This window comes from Fringilla coelebs (genome assembly GCF_963513975.1).
Source record: "Fringilla coelebs genome assembly, chromosome: 3".
Lineage (NCBI taxonomy): Eukaryota > Metazoa > Chordata > Aves > Passeriformes > Fringillidae > Fringilla > Fringilla coelebs.
The window spans coordinates 113,635,659-113,654,286 of NC_140030.1; the positions used below are offsets into that span (position 1 = coordinate 113,635,659).

At 45.0% G+C, this 18,628-nt stretch overlaps 1 protein-coding gene across 7 annotated transcripts in view; it reads left to right on the forward strand.

Moving 5' to 3' along the window:
* Nucleotides 1-18,628, forward strand: part of PLCB4 (phospholipase C beta 4) — a 175,399-nt gene that overhangs the window by 92,677 nt on the left and 64,094 nt on the right. For all 7 annotated transcript variants that reach the window (XR_014616088.1, XM_084203734.1, XM_084203733.1 and 4 more), the window contains 6 exons: nt 4,056-4,156; nt 6,203-6,283; nt 6,575-6,634; nt 7,822-7,965; nt 17,506-17,585; nt 18,121-18,174. Coding sequence is in view for 6 of the 7 variants with exons in the window: in XM_084203734.1 (XP_084059860.1) it covers nt 4,073-4,156; nt 6,203-6,283; nt 6,575-6,634; nt 7,822-7,965; nt 17,506-17,585; nt 18,121-18,174 (503 nt within the window). In the remaining variant the exon portion in view is untranslated. The remainder of the gene's footprint in view (nt 1-4,055; nt 4,157-6,202; nt 6,284-6,574; nt 6,635-7,821; nt 7,966-17,505; nt 17,586-18,120; nt 18,175-18,628) is intronic.

The window sequence follows — 18,628 nt, forward strand, 5'->3', positions numbered from 1 at the left end:
AGTGAAACTAATAAAGCTGGTCCACAATGGTGGCACACAAGGACTGATCCCGGGGTGTGATGAGTCCTGATGACTTTGGTGATCAATTCAAAAGGAAAACTCTGCTCCAGTGGCTCAGTATTGCTGCTGAACAGAGAAATAGTTTGCCTTCTTGGGCCTACAAATATCTGTAATTTAGAAGTTTGTGAGGAATTAGACCTGACTGAATCATCTGAGAAGCTTTCCATAATGGCTTGATTTAAGTGTATTTCTAATAGTCAGAAGGGAGTTTTGTTACACTGTTGGAAATAGACCAGAATAAGTTTATTTACAAAACCAGCATGTCTCTTTCTGCACCATTCACTTCTCATAAAGGCAAGTGCTGTCCCCTTCAAAAAGGATGGGTGTCAGTACTTATGTCAAAAACTGCATTTTGCTTTTTTTCATTTTCACTCTCTCTGCATTTTACTTATGTTAATGTCAGTACCTTTATGACCAAATGAATTGGACATTGAGGAGTAAATACATGAAGATCTGACTTTCCTTCCAGTTTCTAGAAACATTTACAGTATTTGAATATGAAAGTACTTCAAAGCCTCATTAAAAAATGAAAGGGGCATTTTTATAAGAATTTCAGTGCTGCACTGCCTGTTTGGCCATGGACGGCTGGATTTTCACTCTAGTCCACAGCTCTGCAGGGAGACTTGCTGGACTAGGATGAACTCCATTAACACCCCAAAAGTTAGAGAAGTCTGCTGATCTAGATCTGCTTGTCTTTGTAATGAAGAATCTTGTTCACCAAACAGGAGTGATGGTGAAGGTTATATATACTTCAAGGTGAGGGAATGTCCTGGGGTGACTGGGAATGGGAAATAAATTCAGCTTTTGGGGTTTTTTAATTGCTTCCTTGTATCTGTAAGAAAAACATCTATTCCTGGGCAAGATTACTGAACTCAGCATAGTGCTGGGTGGGTGCTGCACTTGAAACCCGCACAGACAGTAAGTGGGGCAAGTTTAGGGGGTGTAATTCCAAGAGGTAAGCAATGAAATGGCAAACACAGAGTGTGGAGCCTCCTCACCTCTCACTCAGCAAACAGGGATTCATTCCAGAGGCAAAAATAATAATGACAAAACCCCCTCCAGGTGCTGTTGGGATCCTGGGGGCTGAGCAGAGTGCGGAAATGATGAGTTTCTGTGTTTGGAACTGGGGGGGTCAGCTCTGAGGAACTCTGCTGGCCGTGCCAGCAGTGTCTCAACATTGACAGGATGTTTATGGGATCCAAGGAGTATCCTATCCATCATGCTAGCCAGCCCTGTGGGTTAGTTTAGAATATCACCTCTTTCCCCAAACATTTGTCTCCTTTGTATTAACAGAATCCTTTCCTCCTCCTGTTCAGCCACACCTTGTCCTTCTTTTGGTCAGAGAAGGAAAAACCCAGGATTTATAGCCCACACGCCCCAGATTTAGCTTAGTACAGTCAAGCTTACAGAAGAGAAAGACTTTTGTGTTAATTAATGCTCTTCTGAATATGGTTAATTTAGTGTCCTTGCTCTTTGGGTACTCCAGGTGAATTTCATGTCATCCAAATCATGCCTTCAGGCACAAATCAGTGTGGGGAGAAAGGGAGACACTGCAAGAGCCTTTTAACTGCTGCACTTCACCCACCTCTCCCTTGTAGTCATTAACTGAGTCCTGAGGTGTATTTAGATGAGTGTTCTTTCTGCTTGTGTGAATGGTATGTATTCAAACTCTTAAGTCAGTTAGAAGATTTGATTTCAGTTTTTAAAGGCGGTATAAAAGTTTTCAAATTAAAATTTTGCTGCCTTTAAATTTAGTTCCTTAACCTTCTATGTCTCCCAGCTGAATCTTCACACATTTCATTGTTATTTAATGTCTCTAAAGAGGGTAATTCCTGATTCTCATCATAGTGAGGATAGAGGCAGGCGTATATTTGCAGCCATATGAGTGCTACAATGTCGTGTTTGTTCAGGTTTGCTGGTTGGGATTGGTGTTGTTTTTCACTCTCTTTGAACTGCTAAAAAATCGATGAAGATTAACAGAGGTCCAAAAAGTGACAAGGGAATATTTTGTATTTTAGTTTGGTGATCTTAAAAGCTGACAGGCTTAGGAAAAAAAAATGGGCTTTTAAGAGTGTAAGAAGTGTGAGAGACTGAAAAGAGCTTTTCTAAAGGCAGAGAGTTTTCTTCACCTTCTGCACAGCTGCCAAAGCATAAGGCTTAAAAATGTTGTTTGTTACGATTCCTCCAACTCCTTGCTGCATGTACTCAAGCTGCCTTTCGCTCACACTTCATCTGTCTCTGTTCATCTGTAAACTGCAGTGACCTGTGAGAGCAGAGCTGGGGAAGGGACTGGGAAGGTGGGAAATAGCAAGGAGCTGGAGTCGCCGGGCAGGAGTTGTGGATGAGCTGTGAGCAGTCGGGCTGTTCTCTGCCGCTAAACCCGGGTTATGCAAATGGGATGGAGGGCTGTGGTCCTGGCTCTGGGACAGGGGGTGGTGCTGCCTTCTGCTCCTGGTCCAGAGCCTGCTCCAGAGGGGCAGCAGGGAGAGTGCAGAGGGCTCGGGCTGACTGCAGGGTCAGCCCGAGCTGAGGAGCTCCCGTCGGATGTCTGAGCGCTGGAGTGACGGGTTCGTGCGGTGTGTGAGTACCGGAGGGAGGAGAGCCCTCTGTGCGGGAGGCTGGCACACTGCTGTGCCTCTGGGACTGTGCCTGTGGGTGCTGCTGGGGTGGGCAGTGCTCCTGAGAGCTCCGAGTGTGCTGGAGCACTCTGCACAGCCTGGCTTCCGAGTGCCAGCTCTGCGGGGAGCAGCGGGATGTGCCTTACACCGCAGCTCAGAGCACCTGCAGAACTTCTGAACTGGGTTTGCACCAGTGTAAAAGGGGAAAAACCCCTCTCTACAGGCTTGGGACGGTGCAGGAATATTCTTCATGGCCTTGAAAGTGCCACCACATTTCTGGTGTTTTAGCACAGAATGTGTGTCAGCTTTTCCCAGAAGGATGGGAGCAGTTATTGCTGCATGAGCTACCTGTTGTATTTGAAGAGCATTCTGATCATAGAAGACATTTAAATAGATAGGGGAACAGCCACCATGCCATAAAAGTAGTGGTTTTCACTTCAGGTGTGTCTGGTTTAGGTTTCCTGTGCCCCAGAACAACCACTAAGTTTCAATTTGTTGTGATTATTCAGAGCTGCTGTGAAGTCCATGAGCTGCAAAGGACGTGGCCCCATCATGCTGCTGCCATGGGGTGGCTGTCCTGGTGTCCAGCTTCCTTCATGAAATCCAGAAAAAACAACTCTAGGCTGATCTGAGTTGCAGGAGACACGAGAATTATATGTGATTTTCAGAAAAAAAAAAAAAAAGTCACTTTCCTTGAAAGGATTCAAACCATCTGATAATCCTCACAAATAAGATGATATTCCGTGTTTGCAGAGTGGCAAGGGCCAAATGCACAAATGGCTAAAACAAAAGGGGGTTCTGATAAGGTATTGGATATAGATGATCTGTTTTCTTCACAGCATCTCTTCACAGGGAGAAAAAAGGTACAGATGAATAGTTTAAATATCATTTAGGCTGTTTTTTTAAGACTAGAGAATATAGATTGATTATTTTGAATTCTCATCCTGTTTTCAATGAAAATGAACACTTAAAGGGGTATATATAGCTTTTAAACTGTATATATGTATATATAGCTTTTAAACTGTATCTTTGATTTCTGTGGCAATGACCAGTAAAATAAGAAGTCTGCATTACAGGTTGTGGTGTTTGGTCACTTACAGCGAGGTTAATCCCAGCCTCGTTGTACTCTAGAAGTTACAGTGCCAGTGTTTTTCAAATAATTAAGTTCATACACACATTTTACAAGTGTTTTCCATTGTAAAGATACGAAACAAAGTTACTCTTAGGAGGAAAGCTCCTACTCTGGAAATGCACTGTGACTTTTTAGTACTTCTGTATGAAAGGAAAAGCTAAAAGTCACTTTTTTTTCCTGCTTGGCCTTTGAAATACTCCCTTTGAAGGACAGTAATTGAACTGTGCTTTTCCATTCCATTTCAGGTTTTTCTTCTGTAATCATGGCAAAACCTTATGAATTTAACTGGCAGAAGCCAGTTCCCTCTTTTCTGCAAGATGGAGCTGTGTTTGATAGATACGAAGAGGTAAGACCAGTTGCCTTTCATTTGCTATTCTCTTTTAAATATGCAGAAGTGCCAGAATATTTCGTGCTTTGCTTTCATTGTACACAAAGAAACTTTAATTTTTTCTGGTAATACCCTCAGAAATGTCTGTGGGGAGGCTATACCAACAGACTTTATTGCTACAGAGGGTTTTTTTTTGCTTTTAAAAGAAATAGCTTTAAAATATATTTAATCCCTCTGATTTGACATAAGCCCTGAGGAAGAGAAAGGGAGAATTGGATCAAAATATCTGTAACGTGTATAAAACTCTCATCTTTGCAGATTCATAAAGCACATTATTAAACAAAGTGAATCCTTCCATTTTTTTGTATTCTCTATCAAATGGAGGGAGGATGTTGCTTTTTTTTGGATATATAAACTGAGGACCTGCCTATTACAAGGGAAAGTCAGAGAACACAGAAGATTCATTTTCTGATTCAAATACATCATTTGAGAACTGGAGTGGTTTTATCTACTTTAGAAAATCAATCTGCACTCTATCTGAAATATGATTACTGTGATCCTGCTTTCAGCTGTGCTTTAATCCACCTTTATTAAAGGAATGCAAAACAGGACATTTTACACAGGCAGCTGGAATAAAGTGCTGAGAAGTTTACCCTATACTCAGCATTGATATGCCAGTAGGAATAATTGTACCAGGGTCTATTTTTAATCTTGTTTGAACAGGAGATCTCTGTAAGTTGAAGGTGAGTGCCTTCAGGGATATTAGTATTTTCTTATCTTTTGAAATGGAAGTAAAAGGTATTATTTATCACCAGGCCTGCCAAGATAGGGATAGTTGGTTTACCCCGTGTTTCCAGATTTGGGGCCAGATAAATGAGGTAGATAGTGATGGAGATGGAGAAAAAAGCTTTCTGTTCCTTCAGCAAACCCTGCTGCAGACACAGCCCGTGAGTGAGGAGCGCAGCCCGTGGCTGTTCTCTCACCCTTCCCCAAGGAACACAGAGGGGGCAGCTGCAGCAGAGGGCTCCAAGTGCTCCGGGCTGGGGGGCATTCAGGGACCCTGCTGGCACCTGGGTGTCACCCTGGGGGCTGGTGGCACTGCTGTGCTGTGCTGTGCTCAGCCGGCTGCTCTGGCACACGTGGGCCAGCGCTGGCACCCAGCTGGGGCTCCTGGCAGCCGGGCTTGCTGCCCCCAGCCCTTGCCCCAGGGAACAGAGCCTTGTGTGTCCCCCTGGAGCCCCTCCTGCTCCCAGCTGCTGCAGCTTGTGCCAGGCTTTCTGGGCACACCTGGGAGCTGCTTTGCTTCCTCACAGAGGGCTCTTCCCACAAGTTCTCCTCACTATTCCATTGAGGAAGTCAGAACGCTCTGGAGCCTCTTTTTCTTGAAGAAGTGATTGAATCTGCACACCCTTTCCCTGCATTTCAGCTTAATTTATGAGGCTCTAATTGAGGCTGGAGGTGTGTGGAGGAAATTTCTTTTTAAATTCATCTGATTTTTTGCCTTGCCCAGTCTCTCTGGACTGCCATTCTTTCCTGATTTCTTCTACAAATCAATATCCTTCAAGCTCTGCTTGTCACTCACTCTGGCTGCAGAGCACTCACAGCATGTACACTGCCACAGTGCAACAGAGAAGTGCTTCCCAAATTCTGCACCCTGAAAGGAAATGTGGCCATTTGATCCTGAAGGTGGCATTGGCAAATTTTGTATTTTTTACCTTAAAGCATTTAATTTTCGATAAATTTCTTGAAGTTCTGTTCCATTAAGATTTTTCATTAGGTAAGAATCACTGCTTCTATTAAATAAAACATCTTCATTTAGTTGCAATGAGGTAAGAAAATATTAATTATGTGCATCCCAGTGTCTCAAGTGTCAACAATAAGACAAATCATTGAAAGTGATCTCTTTTTTAAAAGCCTGCCTACCTTGTTTCTGGTTTTTTGGAAACAGCAAATCCTGCAGGAGGGTCTTTGGGAAGAACTAGAACAATCCTTTACTTTTGAATGATAAATAATTGATATTTGGCAAACTGACTAAAATAATGGTCTGTATTTTCTTTTCTATAGGAATCTTTTGTCTTTGAAAGCAATTGTCTCTTCCAAGTGGATGAATTTGGCTTTTTTCTGAGCTGGAAAAGTGAAGGAAAGGTATATTGCAATTATGTCAGGAATGTATATTATATGTTGTTGCACTTGATTTATATTCTGGTTTTTAAAAATCTAGAATACTGTGTTAGTTTATTTACAAAACTATCCTCATCCTGTTCTTTTTAGAAGTGAAGAATTTAAGAGGGAATCAAGTGATACTAAAGGGAAATATTCTGCTTAGTGTTTATTAACAGAGCTTGCCAATAAAATTCACAGTTTATTTTTGCTGAAATTCCCAGTGGAACCATGTCTCAGCAGACCTTTGAACTTGTACCCTTTTTGTCCTTTCAGGAGGGACAGGTGTTAGAATGCTCCCTGATCAACAGTGTTCGTTTTGGAGCTGTACCCAAGGTACTCTGTGCTTACTTTGTACTTCCATTTAAACAAGGAATCTTTCAGCTGAAGGTGAAGCGCAGGATGGCATTCATTTCTTTAAATAATACCCATGACACAGCTTTTATTTTGCAATCATAGCCTCACATTTGAAGTTTTGCAGTGATTTGTTCTGATCACAGTGGGCAGGGTCAGTCATCTGATCTTTGATGTACTGCAGGATTCAGGATGCACTGAGAGCTGAACAGACATTAGGAGCACATATCAGGAGATTTTAATTATCACTTAATTGTGATACAGTTTATTGTGATACCGTTTATTGTTTAGGGATCTGAGAAAAAAAGTTTCATTTTGTTTCCATCTGTTTGAATTTATTTTATCTTCTCTCTCCATGGGCATAAACTCTAGAAAGATTTGTTTGCATCCCTCTTTCTGCATTTGGGTGCTCAGATAGGGCAGCTGCTTACAGCCTGCCTTTTTAAAGTGCAGAAGTACTAGCTAGGATTTCTGCAGAACCCCACCACGCCTTTGGATACATGCAGGTTTTCTGCACCGAGCTGTGGCTCTCCCTCCAGCTGGCCTTCAGTGTAGGAGATCTGTTGTGAGCCCTGCATTTCCACTGTCACATGGAAGGTGGTTTTGTGCTGGTAGCTCTCTCTCAGAAGTCCTGCTGGGAGTCTGCAGGCCCAGCTCTCTGCCCCACAGAAAGGGCAGGAGGTGTGGTGATGCAGAGAGCCCCTGCTCCCCGTGCTCACAGCCACAGCAGGGAGCTGTAGCCTCCAGCTCTGCCTGTCCTAAGGCATGCCCATGGCACCTCCAGCAGCAGCAGGGCAGCAGCTTGTGGGACATGTCACTAAGGGACGGCCAAGGAGTCACTGAGAGCATGACTCCAGGAACTGTGGGCTTAACTGGATTGGGATAATTAACTTCTGATTAGTGCTGGTGCTCTCTCTCCAGTCCTTGGGGTGATTAATTGTTCTTCTTCGTGATGGAAATATGAGTTCTCACAATCACGTTCCTGACTGTTAGAATGTGTTGTTTTTCCAGGTTTGCACGCAGTGTTTCTGACTTAAAGCACTCGTTTCAGATGACTGGCGAAGGTTTAAAGGTGTAAATGCACAAGGAGGTGAAAATGCATTTTCACCATCGTGCCTTGCATAGCAGAAGTGTTGCAAATGTTGCAAGTTCTTTCTTCTGTCTCACAGGATCCCAAAATACTGACTGCACTCGAGGCTGTTGGAAAGTCAGAAAGCGAGCTGGAAGGACGGATAGTGTGTGTGTGCAGCGGCACAGACCTGGTGAACATCAGCTTCACTTTCATGGTAGCAGAAACCACAGAAATAGCCAAGGTATTTCACGATTAAACAGCGTGTGGGAGGTGGAAGAAGGGCCCATCAGCAGTGCTCAGTTGTTTTTCCTAAGGCTGCCTGCGTGGCTGACTGAAACACCTGGGTCAGTGTCTGCTGCCCCACTCTTCCAGGGGATGGCAGACATGCCTTGGAGCAGGTCTGTGTGCTGTGGGGAGGGGAGCAGTGGTTCTGTCAGCCTGGGCATGCACAGAGGGCTACCCAAGGCACTGAGACCATTGTCTGTAGCCCAGGGCAGTCCCTGAGCTGCTCAGTGCCTCTCTGTGGGGCTGCCCCAGCAGACGGGCTGGTGCTGCTGCATCTGTGACAGGGATGCTGAAGGGAAGTGCAATTGCTGCCATTCTGCTGGTGGGTGGAGCTCAGCCCTTCAACATTCAGTTCTGATAACCCAGTTGTATTGTGGGGTCGTATTATTGAAAAAAACAAAAGCGGGAAAGGAAACTCTGGGCACTTATGGGGATCCCAGTGTGGCCAGGCTCTCTTCTGCTTCCCCTGCCATGGAGCAGCCCTCAGGAAGCAGTGGTGCTGTTTGGCACCTCATCCTTCCTGAGAGCTGCAGCTCTCCTGGGAGCCCTGGCCTCCACCTGCCCTGGCACTCAGCTGTGAGCTGTTCTGAGAAACCTGCTCAGAGTGTTGACAGGACACTGCTAGCTGAGATCCAGTTATCCAGGGGTTTGAAAACACACTCTTTGCTTTTCTTCTCTGTCTGGGGGTATTTAGGGTATTTAGGATTATAATCTGTTCTGCCTGCGAGATAAATATTAAATAGTGATCGGTATCACACACCTGGTAAATCCCCTCCTTTAAAACTGTTTGCTGAATGCAACATCACTAAATCCCTTGCAGAACTGGTTTATTTTTCATTGCTTTGGATCCATACCTTTGGAAGCACTGGCAATGCTGAGTAAACTCCTTTACAGGAGAAACAATTGTATAACTTACATGGGTACGCTAAATTGATTTTACTGTGTGTATTTTCAGCAGACTTCAAGGGAAATAAAGTGTCAGAGTCATGTTTTGAAAGCATTTGAAAAAAGAAGCAAAGGAAAGGAGATGTTGGCAGCATTCACTTTGATACGCAACGCAGCAGCATCTCTGATTTATTCTGAGAGCAGCTGCAGTTAAGTTTCTCAGCCACCTCAGATCTCAATAACCTGTATTAGACTAATTGGCTTGTGAGAACGTTGGCCCATTACAGAGGCTGTCACAGAGATGAGCTAATTGTGCTGGGAGAAGGTCTGGTGCTCGTTAGCAGCCCAGCCTTAGAGGAATGGTGTGTCATGCTGCAGTGGGCAGGCTCTGAGCAGCCCAGGGAAGTCACAGCCCTGCATCTGGGAGCCTGTCCACCAAAATACCTGTCCAGAACTGGCAGCAGTGATGATCCACCTCATCTGATATGATCTGCTTGAGGCACGAGGGAGAGCAGAAAGCAGATCAAGCCAAAAAAAAAATCAATGCAGAGCTTTCTAAGTTGCCTTCACTGGGGAATTTGGCCTGTAGTGTGTTGACCTTTGGTATATGGTAAATACATCAACTTGCTACTGCACTTCTGTGCTAAAATGGAATTTTCTAGGAGTTATCTGCACACAGAAGTGCTCCTGCTTCATTCTTCCTGTTGTGTTCAGAAGAGAACATCTTCCTTGTGGGACACAGTGAATCCCCTCCAGAAGAAGCGAGCCTTTGCATGGCATTGAGTAGCTGTGCAGCTGCTAACTGCAGCTTAAAATAGGCCTCAGATTAATCCAGGTTCAAAGCCCCTCCTTTGAAATGACAGAGCCAAGAGTTTGGAGGGGAAGGGGCAGTGACTGAAGCTTGAGATGCCCAGCTATGTGTGAGGGTTGTAAATGTGTGTAAGAAAGCTGTGATTTCTGCTGTCCCCCCATTGCTGTGAGGAACAGAACCGTGGTCTGTACCTGACTGGGACACTTCAAAATGAGGGAATGGAGTGGCAGCTCCAAGCACAAAAGCTCAGAACCTTTCTGCCCAGAAAGGCTCCTGTAGGTGATAACTTGCACCTGGAAAAGCAGCAGTGGTTCCCACTGAAGGCTGGGTTGGAATGGGACTGGCTAACTGTGACAAGGGGAACTGGTGGAAGCTCCTGGTGTCTGCAGCCTATCCCTGCAAGGAGGGGCACACTGGGAAGCAGGTCCTGCTGGCCCCTGGCGCTGGGTGGCACAGGGGACAGTCCCTGGGGGTGCCCCAGCTCTGGCAGCGGGCTGGTGCCTGCTGTGGGCAGTGCTGCACCCTCCCTCTGCGCCCATCCCAGGCTGCCTCTTGTCACCTGTCCTCACCTGTGCCCTGGTGCTCAGCGGGGCTGGCCCAGGCACTGCTGGCCTCCAAGTGTAGCTGCTCCAGCAACAAGAGTGTGTTTATTATCTCTCCACTTGTCTCCAAGCTCCAGCTCTGGTATTTACATTCTATCTACTTAAATTTTATTGGTGTTTTCAGCAGAGAAATTGGTTTTCATTTCCACTCTTAAAACAGCCACAAAATTGGGTGTACTCTGTCTCTGATTGCAAGCAGCTGTCATGGTCCACTCCTAAAACAGCTCTGCTGTGGTAGTAGAGAGTGACTGTAAAAGGTGGAATTTAAAACCTGATGTTTGGAATCCTGATTAAATCAGGTTGTATAAATTATCCTGAGCTAAAATTAACACGCACACATGCACACACATATATTAGAGATGAGAGCATATGTGTGCATTTTTCTTTTTTACTTCCCAGATGGACTTGCTGTGCCCCAGTAATTGGATAATCTGTTTTCCTCAGTCTAGGACAGTTGGAAAGGCCAGTGGGTATTTAGGGGTGAATTTTCTTGGGGCAGAAGGGATCTAGTGCTGGGGTGAGGCCTCAGCCCTTGGCACCTGGGCTGCCTATGCAGCACTGGCATTAGTCCAGTAAAGCTCTTGTACTTCAGCCACCCAAAATCTGGACTTCTTGTCTTCTTTGCTCACCCACTCTGGCAATGCACTGAGGAGTTCAGCTTTAAAGGTTAACCTAAGTTAGCTTCTTTAACATTTCTCAGTATTAGTGCATATCAGGAGTGGATTTGCCCTGGTGGTTGTTCTTTCCCAGCTCCAGCTGTTTCCTTGGAAAGGACCATCTCTCCACCTGAGAGATTTTGCCCTTCTGCTTGAAAGTACTGTTCCCCATGCCCTGCTGGCAGAGGAGTTCAGTGAGCACTCCTAACTCAACTCAGGGAAGAGCCTTAATGCTAGAATCATGGTTAGAGGCAAAGCTCCCAGCAGTGTTTAGGACAATCTGGCTTTGGGATATATTCTGATATATCCCAAAGGCAGGTATATAAGTGCTGATATATTCCTCTGGCAGTGTGTCCAGGATGGGAACAGCTGTGGGGGAGACAGGATGGGAAGGAGAGTGGAGCAACCTTTTGCACTGGTCTTACACCTTTAGTTGGATTTGATGAAAATAGATGTATTCTACCTGTGTGTCACTGAGACAGTGATTCACACCTTGGTGGCCTAACCTGAGGCACCAGAATGAACAGAGCATGCTAAAATGCTTCATTCCTCACACACTCAAACAACATGTAGGTAAATGCAGGCTTTATCACACAGCTGACAATAGTCATGGCATGGAAGTCAGTGCCATTGAAAACATTTCATTTTGACATTCTTAAACTTCTCAGCTTCTCAGTTGGGATGAGAAATGTTTTTTTCAGTTTAAAATGCTTCTGGCATGACAAAGCACTTTGGGTTGATTGCTTTTGTTGGTGTTTCTACTAATCAAACTCCTTGATTTACAAAAAAATTCTGTTTTGTAGAATCACAGAACAGTTTGGGTTGGAAGGGACCTTAAAGACCACCCAGTTGCACCTCCCCTGCCATGGGCAGGGACACCTTCCAGGAGACCAGGCTGCCCATCCAGCCCAGCCCTAATTCCAAACCCTGATTGGTTTTTCCCCCTTAAACATTTGCCCAAATTGTATTGTTTAGAGGCCAAATAGAAAGTAGCAGAAGATTCCCATGGGAATATTCCACAAATATATTGCAGAAAAGTTCTGTTTTCCCGAAGCTTTGTTTGTTTTGATGTTTCAAAGCAAAGCTTTTCAAGGAACCTGCAAAACACTCCTGAGCAGATGATCTCTAGAAGCCTTCTGCTGTTCTGTGCCCCACTGTGGAAGTATGTGGCTTATGTCTCATAGCCCATGTGATAAATATTTCTAACTCATGACTGCCTCAAATACATGACCACAGCTTACCTGTGTATGTTATTCCATGTTCTCCAGAAAAATCTCCATATCCCAGCCTGCAGTTAGCTATGGATGCTTTGCATGTGCTTTTCTGCCTTTCCATGTACATTCTTGGTTGTGGCATTATCAGTAAATTGACAGCTTTAGCCCTGGCTCTCCATAGCCAGGAGGCTGATTTCACTGTGCAAGCTCCCCTGTGTTTCTCTGAGTTTGCACACAAGAGCAGCCAAAGTGGATCCTCCAGCTCCTTTGGGAGCACACCCTCCAAGGCTGGAAGAGCCACTCCAGGGTAGGAAGCTTGGCTGAAGTGGCAGCAGTCTGGGCACATTGGGCAGCTCCCAGTACAGAGCTTTGCTGCTGGAATAGCTGAAGGTCAGAAGGATCCCTTTCATCTGTGTGAAAATCCTGGCAGTGTTTTCACAGCCGTGTCCTGCTACAGTCAGTGCTGCGGTGGGGCAGGGCAGGGGGAGGGTTGGCACTGTCCCTCCTCAGGCTCCTTGCTGTGGCTGCCAGGGTGATCCTCCTGGAGCAGAGAGGAGTTGTGAGATGTTTGCACTGAGGGAGTGGGGACATCTGCTGGCTGAGGGCAAGTGCCGGGGATTCCTGCCAGCCCACATCCTGGGCAGAGGTGGGAAACAATTCTCTGGGGGCTTCCTGAGCCTTCAGGCTTTGGAGCCCTTGGCAGCCAGTCCCAGACCCTGAACCCCAAAATCAGAGGGCAGTGCCTGCCTGGCTTTCCTGATGCCTGCAGCAAGGGGAGTGCAGCTTTGGAGAGGCTGCGCTGGAAAGGGAAGGTAAAATCTGGAGAGGTCTGGCAATGCTGACCCCATCGGTCAGTGAGCCATGCATGGCCTTGTCTGGAATTTCATGAGCTGTAGGCTCTGGTGGTTTTTAACCTTTCATAACTCTGGTCCTTTTTAACCCTGCCCGAATGAAAGGTTGATGGCTAAAACAGAGCTGAAAGGCCAAACTGATTTGTGCACCCTGCCAGTTGTGCCCGTGTTTCATCGGTGAACTCAGCTAACACAGGGGCACTAAGTGCCTCAGAAGCCTTTCAGTCTGACAGCAAAAGCTAAGAGAGTGCTTCTTTGATTGATTTTTCTTGCCCCTTCTTCTTCCAGAGATGTTTGACAGTGTTTGATCTTGTCAGAGAAAAACAACACAGTGTTTGTTCCAGCCTGCAGTGTAGATTTTGGCCTCTTGTCTCAGCCTAAGGGGGTCTGAGCTCAAGGTGCACTGGTGTTTGGTTTTGTTTCTTTTCATGGCTGTTCATTTTCTAGGATTAGATATCAGGGTCCAGATCCCTCCATGAATCTGGAATAATATTTGTGCATAGGGAGCAGTTCAGGAGTTACCTCGACAGATTAAAGGTACTGAGCCGTATTTTGAAAATTGGAAAATATTCAGCCCTAGCATCAGTAAGAATCCAATGTACCCTGATTTCTGTCAAAGACATTTTTTCTTCTAAGACCAAGGTGTTTCCTATAGATCTCATTTCAGAATTACACTTTTTATAGGATTTTCATCCTTTGCACAGGTAGTGACTTGAAAATGCTGAGGGTGAAAGAAGAGAACTGAGGATCTTTATCCCTGTTACTCATGCAGATGTACAGGTCTTTCAGCTTCATCTGTAAAATAAGGGATGTTGTCATAGAATACAACCAAGGCTGGGGCTGTATTTGCCTGTGTGTTAGCTGAGAAAAGCCTGAGCCCTTCGTTCATCCCTGCTGCAAGGTCATCAGCCAGTGTACATTAAATCTGGGAATGGTTTGTTGTCAGGAAAGCAATATACTGCCAGCTGGATATTGAATTTTGTGAGTATCTGTGCACCGGATCACAGTTCCCTAAAAGCAAGGATGAAGGCAGTATTAACTGAGACTCTTCTGGCTCAGAGGGACAAAAAGTCTGACAGTGTTGACTGTGTTGCTGAGTTTGGTTTTCCTTTTGTTTTCCTGGTTCCTGTGGGGCAGCTGGTGGGCAGTGTGTGATGTGATGCTGCAGGAGCTGCTGTGCCCAGAGCCGGGGCAGGCAGCCAGGTGCTGCCCTGTCAGCTGGAGCAGATGGGCAGGGCTGGCTCTGGGGCTGCTCCTCCTGCCCAGGGCACTCACACCAGCGTGGAGATGCTTTGGAGCTGGACACTGGCCCCTGGCTCCATCCTCGCCTGCTGCCAGCAGCAATGTGATGCTTTGTGGCTCCCCAGGGTTTGGCTGCAGGTTGGGGCTGTTTTGCTCCGAGGGAGTGCAGTTCCTGACTTGGCATCTCTGTCAGGGAAGGGCATTAACACTGAAAAAAGGTTAGGGAGACCTCTAAAGTGGGAACCATCACGACAACTCCTGCAAAAAATCACTTGGAAAGTGCTTAGTGTATTGATTTCTCTCTTCACTTGTGTTTTTTTCTAGCAGTGTTCCTTTTTGGCAGCTCTTCTAGATGAGCAGAAGTAACTCCAGAGCTGAGTGCTGGCCAGCCTTGCTTTTAAATGTTACCTTTTGTTGTACCTGGTGTAGTTTTAATCCACTGCCTTCAGATCAGAATGGGTCTGTAGTGTTAGCTCCAATGAAATGCTGATATGGTCAGCACTGCACCAGGGGTGGTTTTTGGCAGAAACAAATGGCAGAAAGCCTGCAGCTTATTCCCAAGGTGCATTTGGTGTAATTTAATTTTTGCAAGGGTTTTCTGTTTGCAGTGAATGTGCCAGTGAGGGGTTGGGTCAGTGTTGGAGGGCTGAGGAGTTCTGAAGGGCTGCAGACCAATGCAGATCACACAAGGACAAAGGTTTGTGTAGCTGTGACAGTGTCAATGCAGCAGCAATGTTACATTTAATTGGTTTAAACAACAACAAAAACAGACACCTAACCAACCAAACAAAAAAAAACCCCAAACCCAAAACAAACCAGAAAAACCCAAATCCAAACAAACCACAAACCCCAAAGGTGGGCAGTTGACAATAGTTGAATTTCAGCAGTTCTAGGAAATAGAATTCTGTGTAAGATTTGTTCAGGCAATTACCCTGCAGTTATCACATGCACCATTCCTTTGTCATCTGAGGTGAGGGAACATTTGTAGGAAAACATCAGTGTTTCCTCAGTCTGTCAGTGGTCTCTAGTTATATCAGTTCTAATATAAAGATAAAATAATATTATCTTGCCCCATGGACCTTGCTTTCTTTATCTTCCTAGGCAGTGCCTTCAGCCTATGCCTACAAAGTCATCTACTCATGCAGCTGGAAAAAGGGAGATGGGGGGCAGACTCTGACTGGGGGGTTGTTCCCCAAAAACACACCTAAGAAAACCCCAAATGCTACCTTTTTCCATAAGTGATAGTTCTGTTTTTCAAATGATTCTCAGTCACACACTTGATCTCTTTACATGAATATTTTATGCAGTACTTATTTAAAAGGTAGCCTACAAAAGATCATTGAAGTATTAACACATATCTTAATAAGTGACTAGTTTTCCTAAAGCAAAGCAGATTTAATATTTCATGAGCACAGGGGTCTCCATAAGTGTGTTGCTTGTGTGTTGAATGGACACCTCAGACCTTGTTTTAAGCCCAGGGATTTGCTGCCTGCAGTTTACAATATGCCATTTCCCAAAGAGGCTCGTGCTCCTCCAGTATAAATCATGATTTTTTTCATCTGTCCTGCAGATGTACAGCACTCATTCATGAAAAGAAAAATACACTCATCTGCATCTATTTATGAGTGTCATATCCTGGATGCTGCCCAAGTCAGCTCAGGCTGCATGCACAGCATTTGGCCAGAGGCAAAAAGCTCCTTTATTCCCAAGGTTAATGTTTAGCAGTGGACCAAATCCCATCTCAATTCCACCAGTGTGAATTATCAGTTGAGTAATCCTAGTGTTACAATGGCATAATTGAGATGGAACTTGGCTTGAAGCACTGCCATTTTTAAATCTTGCCGTGGCTTTTTCCTGCCAGGATTCCTGCTGAAATCAGTGGGGGTTCATGTCAGGGCCTAAGCCTGAAGCTGCTTCTCTGCAGCTCTGCGAGGTTGGGGTGCAGGCCACAGCAGAAAAATAGATCCCTGAAAGAGGAATTACAGAAGTAAGTGCTGTAATGCTGCTGTTGGCTGGAAGTCATCCCAGGGATTATTTGCAATGCTGTGCATTGGAAGGATGAAAGCAAGCAGGGCTTGAATATGTAACACAGTGTCAGAGCAGTTGTTGTGCCTCCTCTAGCTTATTGATATTGTATTTCATTGCTTTTCTAAGCTGGACCAGTGAAATATGTCCTCACACACTGGATGATGGTGCTCAGCAAGGGCTGATACTGCCCCTGCCACCAAGAGGGATGCCAGTGTTCATACAGGGCATAAACTGAGGTCTTAATGAATCAGTGAGTGACCCCTTGTCCCAAGGAATCAGTGAGTGACCCCTTGTCCCAAGGAATCAGTGAGTGACCCCTTGTCCCAAGGAATCAGTGAGTGACCCCTTGTCCTGATGAATCAGTGAGTGACCCCTTGTCCCAAGGAATCAGTGAGTGACCCCTTGTCCTGATGAATCAGTGAGTGATCCCTTGTCCCAAGGAATCAGTGAGTGACCCCTTGTCCTGGTGAATCAGTGAGTGATCCCTTGTCCCAAGGAATCAGTGAGTGACCCCTTGTCCTGATGAATCAGTGAGTGACCCCTTGTCTCAAGGAATCAGTGAGTGACCCCTTGTCCTGGTGAATCAGTGAGTGACCCCTTGTCCTGATGAATCAGTGAGTGACCCCTTGTCCCAAGGAATCAGGGAGTGATCCCCTGTCCTGATGAATCAGTGAGTGATCCCTTGTCCCAAGGAATCAGTGAGTGATCCCTTGTCCCAAGGAATCAGTGAGTGATCCCTTGTCCCAAGGAATCAGTGAGTGACCCCTTGTCCTGATGAATCAGTGAGTGACCCCTTGTCCCAAGGAATCAGGGAGTGACCCCTTGTCCCAAGGAATCAGGGAGTGATCCCCTGTCCTGATGAATCAGTGAGTGATCCCTTGTCCTGATGAATCAGTGAGTGATCCCTTGTCCCAAGGAATCAGTGAGTGACCCCTTGCCTTGGCTGGCAGTACACTGATTTATTGGCACTGCTGATCCCACGTGGAGCACCTGAGGAGTGGAAAGCTCAGTCCCTGTGCCTAGTGGGGGATGAGCAGTGATGGTAAAAGGGATGAAATGGGGCTGGGCTTTTCCATGGCATGGGCTGTGACCTGGCAGTTCTTTCCTCAGCACAGGTTGCTAACATTACCCATGGCTTCCCCCAAGCCAAACTTTCCTACTTCTCCCCTCCTCAGTTTCGCTGATTAGGTGTTTTTGTGTTTTTCAGCAATGGGTAGAAGGGCTTGGATCCATCATACATAACTTTAGAGCTAACAATGTCAGTCCAATGACGTGTCTCAAGAAACAGTAAGTTGCTTTCTTTCCTCCCCTTTCTCCATTATTTTTCTGTCCTTGTGTTTTCCTTGTTGGAATTGGAAAAAAAATTGCTTTTTGTAGTTTGACATTTACAAAACAGTGTCAGAAAGAAAATGAGTTGAGTTTGTCTTTTATTGAGACTAAAGTTGTCTCAAGGCTATATCTGGCACCTGTCCAGGAGAAATTACAGGAGAATTTATAACTGTTCATTTGATTTATTGCAGTGTATGTTTTAATTATTGGATGGTTTGTTTTTTCTTTGATGCATATGCAGCAAAACCCCATGGGACTTTCTCATCTTCACACTGGTGTTAATTGCTGTACTGATTTTTTTGGGCTGCTTTTTGCCTTTACAGTTAAAGAACTGCCCTGCCTCAAGCACTAAAAGGTTACAGAAAAATGTTTTTATTGCAGAACAATTATTTGCTTGTACTCATTTAGCAGACGTGGCAACAAGTTAAACATAAGCATCTAGACCCCAATTTTCATAAACAGTGTTTTAAAAATATTTCATTCCTAATTTCAGCTGGATGAAGCTGGCCTTTCTAACAAACACAAACGGGAAAATTCCAGTTCGGAGGTAAGCACTTTGGGGAGCTCTAGGTTTTTTCACTTCCTAGTTCTATAATTTTAATAAAATTCTGTGGCTTAATAATGGAATATAATATTAATGTTATTACTAATATATATGTAAGAGTAAGTACAGACCTAGATATTCTTATCTGCCCTCCTTGGTAAGCTAGGCAGGACTTCTTACCAGCCTAGTAATTTATATTTTTTTTGCACCATTGTAATGAAGATATGAGTTCTTCTAATAGTTTTCAAAGTCACTTAGAGCTAAGAGCATCAGATTTCTCAGCCTGACATTCCTCAAACCCTGGGATGGGTTTTTCAGCTGTAAAATTTGATAAAGTACTTTAAAAAAAGAGCCATAAAAGCTTGCAGGCCAGTTAAGTAGAGGACAAAGAGGTACTTTTAAACTGCAGTTCCCTGTAAAAGAGACATACATGCATCTGCCAAAAATGCTCCTGCTT